At 40.2% G+C, this 18,703-nt stretch overlaps 1 protein-coding gene across 5 annotated transcripts in view; it reads right to left on the minus strand.

Moving 5' to 3' along the window:
- The window catches only part of WAPL (WAPL cohesin release factor), a 155,177-nt gene that overhangs the window by 41,043 nt on the left and 95,431 nt on the right, over positions 1-18,703 (minus strand). For all 5 annotated transcript variants that reach the window (XM_084289739.1, XM_084289735.1, XM_084289736.1 and 2 more), the window contains 2 exons: positions 7,271-8,320; positions 62-180 (listed from right to left, as the gene is read on the minus strand). In XM_084289739.1, coding sequence (XP_084145865.1) covers positions 62-180; positions 7,271-8,320 — 1,169 coding nt within the window. The remainder of the gene's footprint in view (positions 1-61; positions 181-7,270; positions 8,321-18,703) is intronic.

Raw genomic sequence — 18,703 nt, forward strand, 5'->3', positions numbered from 1 at the left:
AAGAACATTAACACTGAAGAGCTGATTAAAATAAGAACTTGGTCTAAGTATTATTACTCACCCGCTTTGGCCCACTAAAAATCTTCCTGGTGTTTTCCTTAGATTTATCACCTTGTTTATTTGTGGATTTTTTATTGCCTTCAGGCACACCGGATGCATCCTCTGAGAATTCCAGAAGCTCTGCAAAAGGAAATAAGTATAAAACCTTACTGAAAGTTGTTGAACTGTTAAAGCATTTATTGTATCTAACATTTCAACGTGTAACTTCTGAAGTCATGTAACAATCAAACACTCTTCACCATAAACTCAGTTTTCAGCTCAATCATAGCTCTTGGCGGAGCTCATGTTTACTGACTGGAGAAGTCATAGCACGCAGGTGATGCATTACAAGGTACACTGCCTAAATCACTATAGCACCACTAGCCCAATGTATAATCTTCAAGTTATTATTTCCCCATACATACGTGCACTCCTCTGAGTTCCAGGTCACAGCTTACATGTGCTTGTTCACAGCTTACAGCCACAGCCAAGCAGCAGATAAATTAAACTGCAGCTGAGGTTCTTGTACTGAGAAGTACAAGACTGAGAGATTTACATTTCCTACTGCAAGTACAGGAATGAAGAATTGACCTTACTTTGCGTCTCATGAAGGCAACCTGCTTATATTTGCTTGTGCTGTTGCAACAGTAATAAAGAAATGCAGCCATCAGTTTGGCAAGGAGTCAGCCTGAAGGCCCCCAAAATGGCCTTCCGCTGTAATACTTACTTCCTTTATCTGTATTTCTATTCACCAGTTTTGCACTATAAACCTGCAATTCACTGATCTAATTAAACCCTTGTCCTATTTTTTTTTTCTCTAAACTTGTGTTGTTTCAAAGCATTATCCCTTGGAGAGCAGCTTATGTTCTTTGACTTGGCACAAACCAGAAGTTACCATAGAATTTCAAACCAGAAATGAAGACAGGCACAGAGAAGCACTGTTTCATCTGATAAACCATGTAGAAAACCTATCTATTCCAAAGCAGCTGCTATTTGAAAGCTGCACTGCAAAAATACAAGCAGGTTGGATCAGTTACTTTAATCCTCAGCGCACTGAGTAAACAGGACCAGCCAAATTCCTAGACGAGGCAATCCAATGCAAACCAAGCAAGTGAATTTCAAACTGCACTTGGAAGCACACAAAATTGAGCTAGTACCAGAGACATAAGTATTCCTAAAGTGCTTGGGGGCCTTATTTTAAATCGCTGAGTTTGACAGCTCTGGCAACACCATGAGGCAGTGCACCCACCCCAGAAGACCCAGAGGCCCAGCCTCATGCCCCCACTGGCTGGATTTCCCTTCAGCCCCACGTCAGCACAGGAGCGTGACCAATCCCTCTGAAAGTAAGGGGGGCTTTTTAAAGGATGTTTGGGTAATGTAAGTCTGACAGGGAAAAAATTACAGGCCAGTTCCCCTTACCTTTAATTAAATAATGCAAAACTACTTCCAAGTCTACATAAAAGTCACCTTAGCCCTTCACTGGCACTTCCCAATTAAAGGAGTCCAATCCAATTGCTTGGATGCATATTCTTCCAGATTCTGAAATACTTAAGACAAGACAGGCCCTGGCTGCAATTCCAACAGAGGGTCAAACAAACCCACAGTCACAGAGCCTCCTCTTCCAGATAAAGAGCTAAAAAGTAACTCACTTGTCCACAGGAACTACAAACATGCCAAGCACTAGAAACTCAGAAGTGGTTTTCACCAGCCCCATCAGCCCAACTTGTGACTCGCAGCAGAGACCTGGAGCTGGTATCATGATAGAAAATGACTGGTAGGGCTCCAAACCAACTAGGCCACAATTTTTAAATCACTTAAGTTCCTTTGTTTGAATTCTCTACTCTTGTGTGATATTAACTATCCCATTTAAGTCAGATAGTTTTGAATTTGATTTTAAAAAATTAACTTCTATTTATGACAAACATTTTTCATCTTTTGATGACGTTAGCACATCAAATGCTTTTATAATTAATTTCATAAAATCTGGATTATTCTCATTTAAGCCATGCCCTTTGTGGCCTTCTGGCTATCCTAAAATCAGTCTGCATTTGTGCCTAACTACACTTTCAAATCTCAGTTAAGTGATGTGGGGAGAGCCTTTTACTAACATAAATTTAGCCAGGCAAAGGCACGAGTAGATGTGCAAGCAGTGATGCTAACTAAGTTTGTTTTCTAACAGCTCTCTTACATAGATTTTTTTTTTTTTAATTTAGAAAAAATTTATTGGCCTTCCTCTCAATATAGAAGCATGTAAGTCCTTTGCTCCTCCATCCAACCATCTTCAAGGCATTTATAATCTTTGAGATCATTTGTCTGGCTTACCTAAATCAGAAAGATGTTCAAATATCAACGAGAAGGCAAAACCAGAGGAAAAACAAACTGACTTTTGTTTTAGAGCCTGACAGTTATTCTGCAGGAGATTTCTGAAGCCCAAACAGGACTCTGTTTTGAGGACTTCAATGTACTAGTAACTGGCTAGAAATATTTACCCTGTTAAGCTGATTTAGTTTGGAATGAGATGTAAATAAAGAAAAAAATTAAGCTCACTCATCATAAACGCACTGAGTGCTAGACGCTGATATGAAAAAGCTACATGACTTTCCAGAAGGAATATAAGAAATTCATCTTGATCACTGAAAGGAAAATGAACACATGACAGGCATTTAGTGGTATATCAGAACTGATTTACAAAGCAAAAGGCTAAGCTGTGATGCTTATACTACCATAACAACATACCTGCTAGCGTAATTTAAGTCAATAATACTGTAGCCCTTAATTACTGTGCTGCTTATGAGAAATATAGTGAAGAAGGACATGAAGGAAATAAAAATAAGCACATAAAGGAATATAGATCTTGATATCTTCATTTAATGCAATGTTTTAGGGCAACTGAGCTATCCTGTTTGTGTCAATCTATATTAAGGTAATGAAACACAATTTTACTCAGTTTTAAATTTAAATTCCTGTCACTTTCTGTAATAATTTCATTGTCATTGGCTAAAGGGGAATGTAACAAAGCAAGTAGTAACAAAGTCCTGGCTGTTCCAGTTGAACAGGTGGGAAATGAAGCCCTCCGGGGATGCAAGTTCAGGAGTGATGTATGTCAGGCATCTTAGAGATCTCTCGGACCACTGACAGACAAGACGGGACCAGACCTTTGGGGGCAAGGAAGAAACAAACTGATGGCGCAGTTATTTCCAGCAGTTTAACACTGCCCCAAAGATACAGGCATGCTATTCAAAACTGCAGCTTATTTTTAAATACCTACTTAAATATAAAATGCATATATACTTATAAAGTTACCTTCTCTTCTTTGCTGTTACTGCAGACTGCTCTTGGATGCAACTCCCCACTAATACAGTCAAGTAGTTAAGTCACCTCGGTACTAAAGGCTTCTCTCTCCTAGAGCCATCCTGTGTTCTGGCTACAGAAATGATACCAGCACCATTTCTGCTCTAGTCCAGCCGAATTGGTATCTTTAGCCCCTGGCAGGATGCAGCTCCTAACAGAAGGCAGCCTCTGCTGCGACCAGGGTGAGAGAATCCCAGACCGCAAGTAGAGAAGAGGAATGGCAACTTGGACTTGAACTGAGAGCTCCACTACAGGTCTAAGGTTTGAAGTGATGAAGTGCCTCCATTAAAACAGAAGAGTCTGTGAGAAGGGCCTAAGAATTTAAAAGGCAGAGCATCTCAGGCGAGCTTACTGGACAAGTGAAGAACAGAACAGACACAGTTATGTGAGAGACTGTCTCAAACTCAAACTGAAATTACCTACTTTGTATTTTTTCCTGCACTAACAGTGTTACCCATCTGGTCTTTGGTGCTTCCTTGCACTCAACTTGCAGGAACAGTTGCATTTGTGTTACTAAATTTACTTTCCACCCAGCCTGGGAGGAATAGCCCATTTCCACAGTTAGAAAATCTCTGCATAATGCTTCAGAGTAACATTCTAAAATGTGTTTCATAAAAATAAGTCTGGATTATTTTAAGTAACCAAATTAGTATTAAGGCAAAAATAGGGTGAGACTGCAACAGAAAGCACCAGATCTCTTTCAAAAAGCTTACTATATCTTATAACACTACTTATTCACAGAACTTCAAAAGTCAGTCTTAGGAGTTTTGTGCAAAAATTGAAACCTTCATGCATTTTGAAACCAATTCCCCCAGAACAACTCACTGAAAAAAAACAGGAAACAAACAAGAAAATCTCTCATGTCCTATCACTTCGCGTCCCCTTTCGATCCTTTCAGCCTTGTTCCCTGTAAACAACCCCCTCCAGCTCCCTCTCAAGGGCTTCTCCTCATCCCCTTCCCTGCTGAAACGGTGAGCGATGAGGCCAGCACACGAACACGAAAAGCCATCCCTAGGATTCAGCATTCGTGCCTGCTGATACGGGGAGCTGACAGGGCAGCTGCCCCTTCTGCGAACCATGACAGATCTCAAAGCTCCTAGGAGTCTTGTATTTACAGTAGATGGGAAACATTTCTCCCATACTGATAAATAACGTAGGAGATAGTCTCACTTAAGCTTCAAGGGGAAGAAGCCTTGTGTGCTCTGGGAAGCGTATGCCTTTGAACAACCTTTCCTAGACACAGCTCAATGCTTCAGTCTGTCAGACAGCTCTTAACAGAGCACCACAGATTTTCTTATGTTCTTTGGGTGATGTTACCTTTTCAAAATTACCTCTCAAACCATCTGATTGCTTGTGCTCATCTTCTTCCTGAGTTCCTTCCACCACAGAGACATCATGACTTTATTCTTTGAGCTACCAGCAGCAGTCAGCCACCAACCCTTACTTGTTCTACAATCTCTGCAAAGACTGGTGGCTCCTCAGGGGAGACCAATGGTAATTCTGTGAAAATGCTTGAAATGTAGACTACTACACTGGGAGTAAGCCCACATGGTCAGTGTTTCTGTAAAATAAAATGGAGTCTACATAAAATAGGAGAAAAATGACAACTTTGTCTAATGATTTCCAGAGCTGGAATTCAGAGAGAAGAGGTGGCATCTCACTTGTCATCTTGGAACTGGCACACTGAATTTTGATCTGTAGGTCTATTCATCAGTATGAGAAAGAAGAGCAGACAACTCAGGTAGCAAGCACTACAACCTTTCAATACTGCAACTTGTGAAGAAGGTTTTTCTGCAATATATTCTGAACGCTTCTGAATTTGGATTCGAAACCTGTGTTTCCCATGAATGTAGCTTTTTTTCCATAACTTACCGAAGTTATTTTACCTCAACATAAGGTTTAGATCCAGAAGTCCTTGATAAATTTTCTAACTCAGTATCACTATATTTAAGGATCATCAAACGACTGTCCAAAGTGATCCTAACACTCAACCTTTTGAAAGGTCTGAGAGAACACAACCAGAAATAGCAAAAGGATTACAAATCTCAAGGCAACATTCAACTCCCTATCTTTACAATCTGTACTACAGGACTGAGCTAGGGAACATGCCGGGACTTAGGAAAAAGCTTCAAGTTTTGCTTTTCAAAAGGCAAATCTCACCTGCTTACCAGTAACCCAAACCAGGAATTGACTGAGTAAAGCAGACAAATACAGGGGAAGCACGCACCAGTGGACATACTGAGAGGGAGCTCTTACCTCTACACTGGAGAAGTGCATTTAAGAAACTGAGAAACCACAAAAATTTACATATACCTGTGCCAAGGCCATCTCTGTAGAACACATCAGAGAAATAATCAGTGATACGTCAGAGTATAACAGCCTCCTCTGTGAACACAGCGCTGAATGTAAACAGGAGATATTTTGAGGCTCCAGAGGACAGTAGCTGAAAGGATGATTTGATGGATCAGCATCTCAGCTGCCTTAACTGTGTAAGGATTTTTTTTTCCTTGGAATAAACAGCTGACCAAAGACTTGTCAGAGAAAGGAACCCAAATGGAGTACTTCATAAGCAGCCCTGTAAATTAAACCCATTTTCCAAAGATGCTGGAATGCATGTCTCTCACCATAGTGAATTTGAGATTTCAAGTATTTTTGTTTGAAAACACTATATCCCCACATAATACCAGTATTAACTTGGTCCTTTAAAAATTTGCAACGTCTCCAGTCTTCTTCTAATCTTTAATTAGAAGGTCTTAAAGGCAATTCTGTTCCTAAAGAACGCTATAATTAGAAGACAAAAATGAAGATCTTTTCCTATAAGATGTTATTTCTGGATTATATTAGCAGAAATTATTTGCACAAGGGAAAAAAGCGGATTCTCCAGCATCTGCAAGGCTAGACTCAAGTTCTCCCCTCTCCCCACTGCCATAAAACACATTTTGGTGAAAGTCTTAACCATCGATGAATGGATAAAAACTTCTTTGCAGATTCATGCTTCAAAGTGCAGGGCCAAGAAGTTCTCTAGAGTATTAGCAGTGTTTTGAAACACTTAATCCAACACGCATGAGGCTTTGGTATTACACGTTTTCAGAAAGGTTTTCAGTAAGAAAAAGCTGAAGGAAACCTTTCCCCATGGTTATTCCTCCTCTTCTTCACCAACACACCTTCAGCCTTGATCAAAGTCACCACAAGGACCACCAAGCAATACTCCAATTATTCAAAGGCACCACAAGGTGCTTAGCAAATTCTGCCTGAACACTTTTATTCATGTGTGTACACACACGTACAAACGCACATATACCAACATACCGCCTATGTAAAAGAGATAGCAACTTGGAAACAAAAAATCTTCAATATGCAGGGGCACAACCAAAGCCAGGTAGCTGACTGGCACTCCAACAGCCCCCAGAGCCTCTCTCGCTTGAGAAAGGTGCAAACTGTTCGCAAATGTGTTCGAAAAGCACAAGTTTCTGCCTCAGCTCAGTAATCTGGGGTTGCCACAGGGCTTCTGTAGGAAGGTATCGGCCTACCAGGTATAGGCACTGTATGCAAAACACATTAAAATAGGTAAGAAACGGGAAAAAGGGAAAAGGGGGGGGAAAAGGGGGGGGGAAAAAGGGGGGGGAAAAGGGGGGGGGGAAAAGGGGGGGGGAAAAGGGGGGGGGAAAAGGAAAAGGAAACCTTCTACCTCTGGCATATTTCAAGGTTGCTACAAAACACTAAATAAACAAAACCACAGCAGAAATAAGCAAATGTAACTTCCAGATATCCAACCCAAGAGTATTGTTCGATGAATCTTTCAGTACACTGAAAAAAAGAACCAAATAAAGGCCAACTGAATTAAAACGTTTACCATGTATTCTAGAAGAGTTCTGTTTACCTGCATTAGTATTGAGCTGGCTATCTTGGGAGCAGTTTTCATTGCTCTCGGAGGTTGACTGAAGTGAGGAAGATGGTGCAGTTCTACTTCGTTTTTTGTTAGCTTTCCTTTCCACTACCTGCCATTCTTCTTCTTCATCCTCGCTTTCACTCAGGTCATCAAACCCAAAGTACTTAATTTTGTAATTGGAACTCCCAGAACTTCTAGAGGCACCTTCATCTCCCCCTCCCTCATCTTGATCGTCAAACCCAAAAAACTCTAATTTGACATCCTTTTTGGATTTGGTATTGCTTGGTCGGAACCTGGTTGTAGTTTTTGTAGTAGCAATGTCTGCTTTTTTTCTTAAACGTCCAGCTTCTCCTAAGTCAGTAGGGGTTGCTGTGGTAAATTCATCAATTCTTTCCATGGTATCCTGTATAGTAACATTACAAACTGACAAGCAAGATGGATGTAGAACAGTGTAGTCTCTAGTCCGTCCAACCGTCCCTCTAAAACTGGTCCCACTACTTAAAGAAGCTTTTCTTGCAGTGTTCAGACCATCATTATTTGACTCATTGTTTGTTTTGGATAAAGACTGGCTAGTGCCATCCATTAGCTTGTCAAAATTTGTTGCCCCCTGTGGTTTTGCTTTGTTAGATCTACAATATGTCCTACAGTTGCTTGGCCGAGGAATAGTTTGCACAAGTTCTTCACTAATGGCTTCCTTTGGATTTTCAGTATCTTCTTTATCGCCCTCCTCATCCTTGCTCTTCACCTCTGAGAGTTGTTCACTGTCAAAATCTAATACATACTCTCCAGTTCTGGTATCTTCAGTTTCATCCTCCCATTCATACAAATGAGTTCTTAATGGCCCCTTCGTCTGAGATGCTTCTGATGGAGAATCTGACATTTTTCCGATGTGGGAGTCCCAAGAATCAGGCAAGTCCTTGGCTTCAGCATTGAATCCAGAAGCATCTGTAGTTTCAGCATTGGTTTTGTTACTGTCTTCAGCATTCACACAGGTGAAATGACTGTTCTTCTCATTATCTTCGTTCAAATTCTGCATTTTATCTAAAAGAAAACAAAAATAAATTTATTAGCAAAAAGCTCTGCTAAGAAAATAATCACCCTTGCAGACAAATTTGAAAAAAAATCACAGTATAACAGTAAATATTCGGTACTTAATTTAAAAAATCGTTAAAGGAGTCTCAATCCTCCTAATTAATACTGATACACTTTATGTCTTCCAGCTTACAATCTTTGTTATAAAGTCTCTTCATCATCCCTAGCAAAAATACACACCAGCTTGAATTAAGTGTCACTTTGAAAACAAATGCATCGTGAATAAAATATCCCCCAAATAGAAGCACTTACTGATGTACAAAACCTCAACAAAAAAGGAGAAGTCTGAAACAAAATATTCTATGAAGTCAAAACACCATTCAATCTGTTTCAGTGTCTTACAATGAATAATTAGGGATAAAGGATGATTATAATTCACTTTCTAATTACATTAGAAAAAAAGTATTATTTTCCTTCCTTTACATAGGAAGAGTGATGTCCCTCGCAAATCCTTGTTTTTAATCAACTTTTGTGATACACATTTTAGTGCCTGATCTGCTTCAGTCGCCCTAGTTTAAGAGTTTTCTTGCTTTTGCATAGCACTTGAAAATAACAGGCAACATAACATAATGGTAACATGAAACACGTGAATCAAAGGCATGGCTAAGTTGGCACATGCTCATTTCTAATACTACCAGATGCATATAGGAAAGGGGATGCAGGAGCAGGCTACAACCACTCATTTGTATGCTCCTGGTCTAACTAAGGACTAGATAGCAGCAAGGCAATGTAACAGTAGACATGGAAATCAGCATGAGCTACAGAACCTATCAATTAAGTAAATTTCCTGAAAATTACCTTGCAGTCCACTGTCTATGATAATAACTGAAACAAGTAAAAGTCATCCAGTAAAATCTGTACTAAATATGCTACAGACCCTTACAAACTATCTTAGAGGTCTCGATCATGTGCCCTGATCATAACGGCACACACATCAGCAACTATCTCGTTTTGCTGCATCAAATGAAAATACTTAAACTTCCCGAAGAAATATAAAAAACCTCATTCTCATCACAATTTTAATTTGAATTACTTCTCAAGAGCAGTTTTTACAACGTACTTCCACAGATCTGAGGAAAAGCTGCTGCCAAAGTTAGTCTTGTACTTCTCGAGCCCACAGCCACACTTGCATCTTCTGCTGTCAAGGAGCACAGGTGTGGCTGTGAGCACTGTTTGTCGGGTCTGTTCTCAGCTGACCACAATAGCAATGCTAGCTGAGACAGCAGAGAACTGCGATGGAAACCATTGCCTTTATTTTCCCTGAACACCAACCAAGGGTTGGTAGATTTGGCACATGAGTTTCATGAAGATTTTATCTGCATTTGCCATACTCTGCTACTGCACCACATACCCAAAAAAACACACGAGTGTTGGCCCTGCCCATCCTTTTTCCAAGAAACCTCATTAGGACTTGTGTCAGCCAGCGACAGCACACATGGACCCAGGTGCCTACTGCACTATCAGCACTCACTGTAGGGGCAGCATGGGCCAGGAGAAGCAAGATAAGGAGTCTGACTGGGATGCAGAAGGCCCTGATACACCGAGGACTAGCACATGATGAGATAAACCACAGAAACAGAAGCAACTGTGACAGGGACAAGCAGACAAAAGGCGAGAAGAGAACATGCTGTAAAGAGACAAGCACAGAAGGCCACAGTAATGGAAGATGTTCCACAGGCAGAACACAACTGCTAAGCTTCGGCTTTGTCATGTAGCAAATGCTTCCTGAACTAAAATTGAGGCTTTGGCATCCTTCAGTTCTGGTCCTGACTGCATTCATCAGGTACCACTTACCCAAGTGGCACAGAAGTTCCATCGCACTGACCAAAAGGTTTCAACCTTCCTGGTGAAGGAAGTGAGCATCAATACAGTTCAGGGATTTCTGTTCGTCTGCTTTCACATTAAAACCTAAATGCCTATCCCTGCTTATAGCAACTGTAAAAGAATTTTAAGGCTCAGAAGAAAAACTCTACTAAAAGCAATGACTACCAAGCCAAGTTTTGCAGGTAAATGGTCTAATCCTAGCTGAAATTCCTCAGGGAGACAGGACAAGTAATATTTCACAGTGCATTCAAGTTTTTTGGGAGTCTACCTGAGGTCTGTTGTCGAAGTTTAAATACTCAGCTAGAAATAAAAAAGCTCTTCAGAGAATATATGAGATGCAATACTAAGTTCTCTCAAGACCATGAGTCCTAGCCATCTCGGCAATGGAATCTCAATTAGTCTTTGTTTTGAGCAATCAATACATAACACAAGGAATCTTATTAATCCCATTTCAATCTGATACTAGTGATAATCCAGGACGTCCACCCAATATTAGTTTTTCCAGAATTAAAAAGGGATCCTGATAGCACACACTGTGTTCCCTTCTCCTGCCATATGTTTATTACTGTGTAATTGAAAGCCACGGTAGTACATAGGCATGAAAACCAGCAAATTAAACCTACAAAATTTGATTTCCAGACTTTCTCACTGAAGCGCAGCCTTCCCACTACTATTCCATATCTGAGTGCACATTTACTTGAATTAATAAAACCTAAGCAACATTTAAAATACACACCTTTAACATATGCCTGCCTTTGACTAATAAACAACACTTTGAACTGTTACAAAGAAGTTTCAGCATGTGTATCTGGAAAGGGAAAGGGTTTCCTATCCTAAGGATGCCTGGGATTTTGAAGACCTGCATGGCATATCAGGAACAAACCTGATCTGCTCTTCCCAGGGAAGGAATGCAATACAAACGTGCATATGCACATTACAACCCAACAGTCAAATAATTCAATAATTTGTTTTGAGAAGAGTACTGCAAAAATGTAGTGTTATATTGTCATAGTTTGAAGCATTACTGTTACACCTAAAGCACAAAAGATAATGTACATACCCAGCCTGCAAAACAGACTGAAGATGTCAAACAAATGTATGTATCTGTATCTACAGATATACACAAGCCACCACTGTCAAAAAAACTATTGGAAGAAATGCCAAGGAATCTTCAACTAACAACCACCCTGTAACACACACTTTCATCTCTGTTCTCAAAATTCCAGATTTTAAAAAACAGTAGACTATTTAAAAGTAAAAAAATATTTTTTAAAAAAGCATTAAATATTTAGAAGGAAAGATATTCAGGGATTATTTATTTAGGTTTTTCATGCAAAATCACTATCTATAACACAACTCTTGTAGTCATTCCTTAGTTCAGAGGCAGTGGTTGGCTGCTGAAGCCATTTTCGTGTTTCAGTTCTTTACCAGGAAGTTACTCAAAGTAGGAGCTAAAGCTCTCTTCTGCTACGTTCCTGTAAGAAAGATGATCCTTGACCTTCTATCAATCCCACTGCTGCTTTTATTAAAATTAAGTTTTTCTAACATGCATTAGATATTACATTGAGTAATAATAAATCCACATGACAAATAACTAAAATTCCTTCTTAATGAAAACTTTGATTTTGATTATGTAGTTACATAGACTGAAGAACTATTCTACACATTGTTCTAGAATATCTCAGAATGGGCTAAAATTAGCCCAGTATTTGTACAACTCCAAGCAGGCAACACAGTCCCATCCAGTCATCTGTAACCTACTATGTGAGGAAAAAGTTTTGTTCCCTCACTGCAGCAGCCACATTTGGGCAAACTCAGCCATCAGCTGAGAGGTGCCTCATGACCAGAGCCATCCATAGCATCTATTTTCCCCATTTCTACTTTCCTGGGCTTGCAATGATGGCACTGTTTAATCCTTTGTGCTGATGTGGCTCCTATTCTCATTGCCAGTTCCACACATGGCCAAGCCACCTGCTGCTCTCCTTGCGCTGCTGCTCCCAGCGGAGCCGATAACCCAACTCGTGTCCTGGGTTCCCTTATCGGCCCCTCAGCACCAGTCTCTGCTGCCTCTAAGACAACCACCAAACACATGCAAGGCATTTGTGTGCCTGCGCCACTGAACAATTCAATCCAACGGAGCTGAGGCAGCAGCAGCATACACCAGTCCTCCCAGCCCTGAATTCCTCACTTCTCTTCATCTGTCAGTCAATGAAGTCACTTTCTCCAGTCAGCCCAGCTAACTAATAAATAACAAACCCATTCCATCCCCATCAGACAGTTTTACCAGTGCTTCTTTTTGAGGAGAGACTTCCAAAAAAAGATCTTTAAAGGCAAGCATGCCCCATTAACAGCTCTTTCTGTACCACAGCAGGACTTCCACTGCCTTTGCAATGCGTCTCTTTGAATATGTGCATAAGTAACTCAGAATTTTGAGTCTTCTCTGAAAAGACTTAACTAGCAGCAGAGCATTGCATCTTATTTTTCGCGCTCATTGAGACAGTAATTCAATACAGCACAAAAAGTTACTGGCAAACAGCAACCAAGTGGCAGTGAGCCAGCCTGTTCCCCACTTGTTTTGTGCCTATCAGACAGCAGTAGTTGAGAACCACCTCATACTTGGGATCCTCTGCTAACTGCCACGAGATACTTTTTTCCCCCTCTTCATAAGCAAGGTTGATGAAAAACTTGACTAGTAAGCTATTTACTGTACACAGGATAGAAAGTTTGACTTGAAGACGGGGTCATCATAACACGCTGGTGGAAAACTAAGCAATGATATTTAGGTAAGTACTTCCTCAACGAATACTTTATCAAGACATCGTCTTCTTTTCATCAGTGGGTCAAAAGCAGCCAGGCTGAAGCTTCTAGAACAAAAATTACTGAAAATCCTTCATTGCCAAAGGTGTACGATACCAGTGATCCCAGAAACCTACCCTTGATTTTAAGAATTACTATAGCTGTCTGCAGTAACTGTTATAGCTGAAGCTAGCAGGACTGTAATAAACGTGTAACATGTCAACTTATTTACAGATGCAAAAGGCACAGAGAAATTATTTTTGAAGTACTAACCGTGAATGACTAGATATTCTGTAGTTCAAAAGAGTCACGTAATTTCCCCTCCTAATTTTACCTGCAATTAGGCTCTTTTGGGGCCCAAATAGCAGAAGAAATCTCCCAAGAAATCTCAGATCAGCAAGCAATATCACACAGCTATATAAACCACGGGAGAGTCTTTTTTCAGGTGTTAGCACAATATTGCGAAGAACCATAACAATCTCCTGTACTAATCATGATTTGTTTGCTCTGCTTGAATCTCTAGAATTTAATTACCAGAGTACGAGAGAACCAATCTCAATGACTGGCAGGCAAATTAAATGTTAATGAATATAAAAGCACCCACACATACATACCCCTTGCTTATTTTATGCTCTAGTTTCTAGTGGAAAGATAGGGATGTCTGAAGAATTGCTGATGAATACAGAAGATACGAAACTTCGACTCTTTCTCACTAAACACATAGGATGTTTTCACAGACTGATAAACATGACTAAACTTCACAAAGCTGTGAGTGACTAAAATGATTATTCTCATCAGCTTTGTAAGATGACCACCAGAGATAAAAACTTCATATGCTGCAAGACACTCAATTTTTCTTCCTCTAGATAAAAGGAAATGCTTAAACTGTGTGAGCGTAACTGAGTTCCCCAAATCCCACCACTTTTCCAATAATAAACATTTTTCTAATAATAACCTTTAAACATTACACAAGAGCCCACCTAGACCTGCATAATTTATATTAGATGGATATAGAGTGAATTTTCTGTTTGTATTTTTTTCAAATACATGCTTAACATAAGCAGTCACTTAGCGGGCAGATGGAAGAAACGCTCTTCCTACATTTGACAAAACACAAAGTGCCTTGTGACTATCACGAGTAGCTACAGGAGAACTACCACTTGGCTTTTCATTTCTAAGGTCACATACAAAGGGCGAATGCTATTCTAGACTTCGTTTATTTGTGTGTATATATATATATTTTTTTTTTAAGAAAAAGAAAACCATTTCCTTTAGAGGTATTACACCTACATTCTTCAGCTGGATATCTCTCATAATTTTGACTTTAAATGCCTCAGATTTCAACTTCATTTTTTCATTAAACACCCATAATACATCTCACCCAATTTTAAAAGGTTTTTCCTCTGAAAAAAACTACCTCGAAGTGTGTTCCCAAATAACCCTTAGAAGCATCACTAATTCTTTCTTTTTCACATAGTACAATGAAGAAAATATCCTCATCTGCAAAACATTTGGTTCAATCATGCTAATAACAAAAAAAAAAAACATACAGACCTGTTGAGATGGTGAAAGGTCTTAAAAAAAAAAATAAAAAAAATAGTAATTGCAAGGCTTCCAGAAACTGCTCTCAGAGTAAAAAGAATCACTTCCATTTTAATTCTATGTCACCCACAAGAATAATTGTAGTTGAACTAAGACATACAACTTTCAGTATACTTCTTACCATCTACCTTTAGTTATATATTGTCTTAAAGAACAACAACAAAAATAAATCCAGTAGCTTTTCCAGAGCAGTAGCCATGCTGGAACAGTTGAGCAGGACACAGTAACACAAATCTTTCTCTATAGCAGAGGCAGAAGAGGACTCTTATGGATTGCTCTGTTCTCCATGGCTCAAAACCTTGACTTCTGGACTGATGATGGAATAAGAAAAACAGATTCCTAAAAACCAATACAAGGGACAACTAGCAAATTACCTTCAGCATTGACTAAGTGACTCCAGTCAGTTTGTATTGTATGCTGTATTCAAACCAGCAAAGAAACAGAGACCAAAGTCTATGTTTTTTAAAAATGCAGATGCCCGAGTATTTCTAAACCTGACTTTTGTCTGTCCCCCCACTGTTTTGCACGCAATGGAGTGCATTCAGTACTTCTCTCCTCTGATAACATGAAGTAAATTGATAACACGAAGTAAACGTAAGGGGAAGTTAGTTGCATAAGCAACAGAACTTCAACAGCCACTGACTAACACCTGTAAGCATAAGGCAGCGTTCAAAGACACGTGAGCATGGCACCTACAACGAGCAGCAAATACCACAAGGAACAGACCAGGCAAAACTCAGCTGCAATACTGAGAGCTGCAACAGGCCAGCACAGCCCAGAGTAGCCAGGCAAAGATGCCTTGTAGCAGTGAGTAATTAAGGCAGAGTTTTCTGTCTGGTGGTTGTCAAAGGCGACATAGCTAGAGAATAGCAGAAAGCCTCTAAAATTATGTGGGGGAAGAGGGAGAGGACGGGAGCACCAGCGGGTGCACAAGTGCTCCAGGAGCTGGGAGCTTCTCCAGTATTCTTCCATCTTGCCACGGTCATTCTGCTTTGTCAAAATAGAGCCACTTATCTTGTTGCCTGGGCACCTTCAGAGATTTTTATCAGAATTCTTTAGACAGCTCAAACTTGTATTTTCTCATATCATCACTGATGACACACTCGAGTATTTACATCAATGAAACTCCATTGAAACGACTGACTAAATACCTAGTGTTGCACATTTAGCATTTGGGTATGCATTACAAGCAGCCATCCTCATTCCTGCTCATGGCTCACCATCATGGTGTTTACAGTTGCATTAATACAAACTTGGCCCAAATTTGCGCCAGGCAGGGCCTAAAAGCAGCAAGCACGCCAATGCAGAAATGGGAAATCACAAAAGTGGCTCCTTCCACTTCCCACAGCAGGTTCAGAGTGTGACAAAGCATTCTCACTTGGAGAGGAAAACACTGGAATTTGTCTTTTCTGATAACCCTCTTGCCATCATAGAAGAATCTGCAGTTAACCATGTCATACCCTGGTCCTTAGGGTACAGCATAAACCAAGATGGAATCCTAAACGAAGTCAATGGAAAAAAAATCCTTTAGGAAACCAAGTACTTTTGTTGACACAAATACTACAAATCCAAACCAACCGCCAGCAAATGTACACCCCACCTCAGGCCCTCTTTCAGTTTAATCTAATTTCCATTTAACTTACAAGACTAAGTTGCTTGGCTCTGAGTCTGAAAACATCGATTTCACCTTCACAAAATCAAATCAACATTTCCAGCCTGACACTCACTGCCTGGAGTCCAACACTGTACATGTATTCTGTTAACAATCCAGCAGCAGAGCCTTAGTGCTGTACTTGCCACTGAGAAGTCACGGTGAGCACAGACCAGTTCCTCCACCTGCGAGAGCACCATCTCTAGAGGGCTGTTTCTGCTCAGCAGGGCCCAAGGGCACACCAAGCAGACCAAGCACCATGGCCCACACAGCTGTCCCTGCAGCCCCCCAGCACTGGCCCACTTGATGGGGCAGGAGGCAGCGCAGGCTGCAGGTCCCACCTTTCAAGATTTGACCCATACTGGCTAACTGGAACAGAAGTTACTAGGGAAGTGAAGAGAACAAAACAACAGTCAATGGTAGTCTTGCAATGCTAAGAAACCAGGCTAAGACGTCAAAATATTATCATGTATGCAAAGCGAATGCTTATTTCTCTTACTCTAGAAAGAGTTGGAAGTATTAAACATTAGTCCCACTAACTCCAGCTCCAGGTTAGTTTTCTCTCACTTGTTCCATTCTCGATGGCTGCTAAGCGAAGCACGCTGAAGCTACGTACGGGATCTGTATTGCCCTCCACAGCTGGTGCACAATGAGATGTTACATACCTTCACTGCCGTGGAACAAGCTGGGGAAGCCTTCATTTTAAAACTCAATCACAGAATCACAGAATTTCTAGGCTGGAAGAGACCTCAAGATCATCAAGTCCAACCTCTGACCTAACACTAACAGTCCTCCATTAAACCATATCACTAAGCTCTACATCTAAACGTCTTTTAAAGACCTCCAGGGATGGTGACTCCACCACTTCCCTGGGCAGTCTGTTCCAATGTTTAACAACCCTTTTGGTAACGAAGTTAAAAGTGAAAAGAACATGACTGACTTAGTACACGGAGGAAACAGATCTACAGACTTGAACTAGGTTTCCTTTACTCTAAACCACAGAAATGCACAGAATTTATTGCCTATGTATAGATATTAAAGTTACTCAGAGGCAATGACATCTCACCAAGAAAAAAGAAACATCAAGAAGGCAGCAGCAATAAGATTAAATAAAAAAACGGGTATCCAAGACCTTCTGATATCACCAGCTATTGAGGGCACACACATAAGCAGGCCACAGCACATGAACGGACCACTGACACAGGAGACAAGAACCAGTTTGTAAGCTTATTATTAGCTATAGGTCTGCCTGATGTTCCCAAAAACTCATTTATTGTAGCTTCACTTTACTATCACTGATTTTTCAGGGCATAAAGCTACATCGCTTTACAACTCAAAGCTGGCCAAGCTAAAGGAAAAGACAAATCTTTAGCAAGTGCTTGTATCATAATCTTCATTTCTGAGAAGAGAGCCCAACCAAGACGTTCAGTGTCTTCTTTGGTTTGGACAGAAAACTAGCAGACTTACTAACCACAGAAAAGCCATGTTTCCCTCCAAATACGAAAATGAGTCTCATTAGTTTCTCTCCTCTACTCCCTATTGGAAATCAAATGTTGTGGTTCGTAAGGAGAAAAGATTACAGACTAGACTCCTTTGCTATGTTTTCTGCCTATGACTGAACAGCTGGGGAACAGAAAAAAAAAAAAAAAGCTTATGGATATAAAATACACAGTTCTAAGAGATGGGCAAAAATTTACCACTTAGATAACATCATTACCCACTGATACCCGCAAGATCTGGAAAAGCATTGCCTGTTAGAGAGCATAAACAGAAGATAAGAAGTGTAAGAGCCTCAAAAGATTAGACTCTCAAGACCAGTTTCATGGTTGACAATCACCGAAAGAGCTAAAATTATAGAACCACCACATCCAAAGCTATGATTACAGATTCTTACGTAATTCTTGTTCTTCACTCTTTGAAACAAAATGAGTTCTCGTTAAGTTCACGTGCAGGTTGGATAGACACTGCTTTGCTTCTTGGCAGATGTTTTATGTTGTATCCCTATTTTGCAGAACTCCACTGAAAACCCTGAAGTGATGAGATTTAATTTACTGCTATCACGGAACTATTTTCCTTAAGAATAGTTTGCTTTTTTTGTTACACCCTGAAAGTGAAAATTCTGAAGTACTTTATATGAAAAGTCCAAATTTACTATTTAACAAGCTTGCATAGATGAACCAAGTTCTGAATTACACTACACCTCTTCATGTCAGTTAGTTATTCTAAGCATATAGCTCATGAGACAGAAAACATCTTTAATTTTTCCTTATCACCTAATAGCAGCCTTTCAGTTTGGTAACATGGGATCTCTAAACAGTCACTCTGTTCACTCCACACTCCCAGCAGATTCATTTGTAGGCCTGGACGCAGCCTGTGCTGGTGTCTGTGGGTCCGTTAGTCACAATACAGCCCCCAGCTCTTCCTCCCATGTAATGAAGCATAACCGCACAGCAGCACTA

This window comes from Netta rufina (genome assembly GCF_964035555.1).
Source record: "Netta rufina genome assembly, chromosome: 7".
Taxonomy (NCBI): Eukaryota; Metazoa; Chordata; class Aves; order Anseriformes; family Anatidae; genus Netta; species Netta rufina.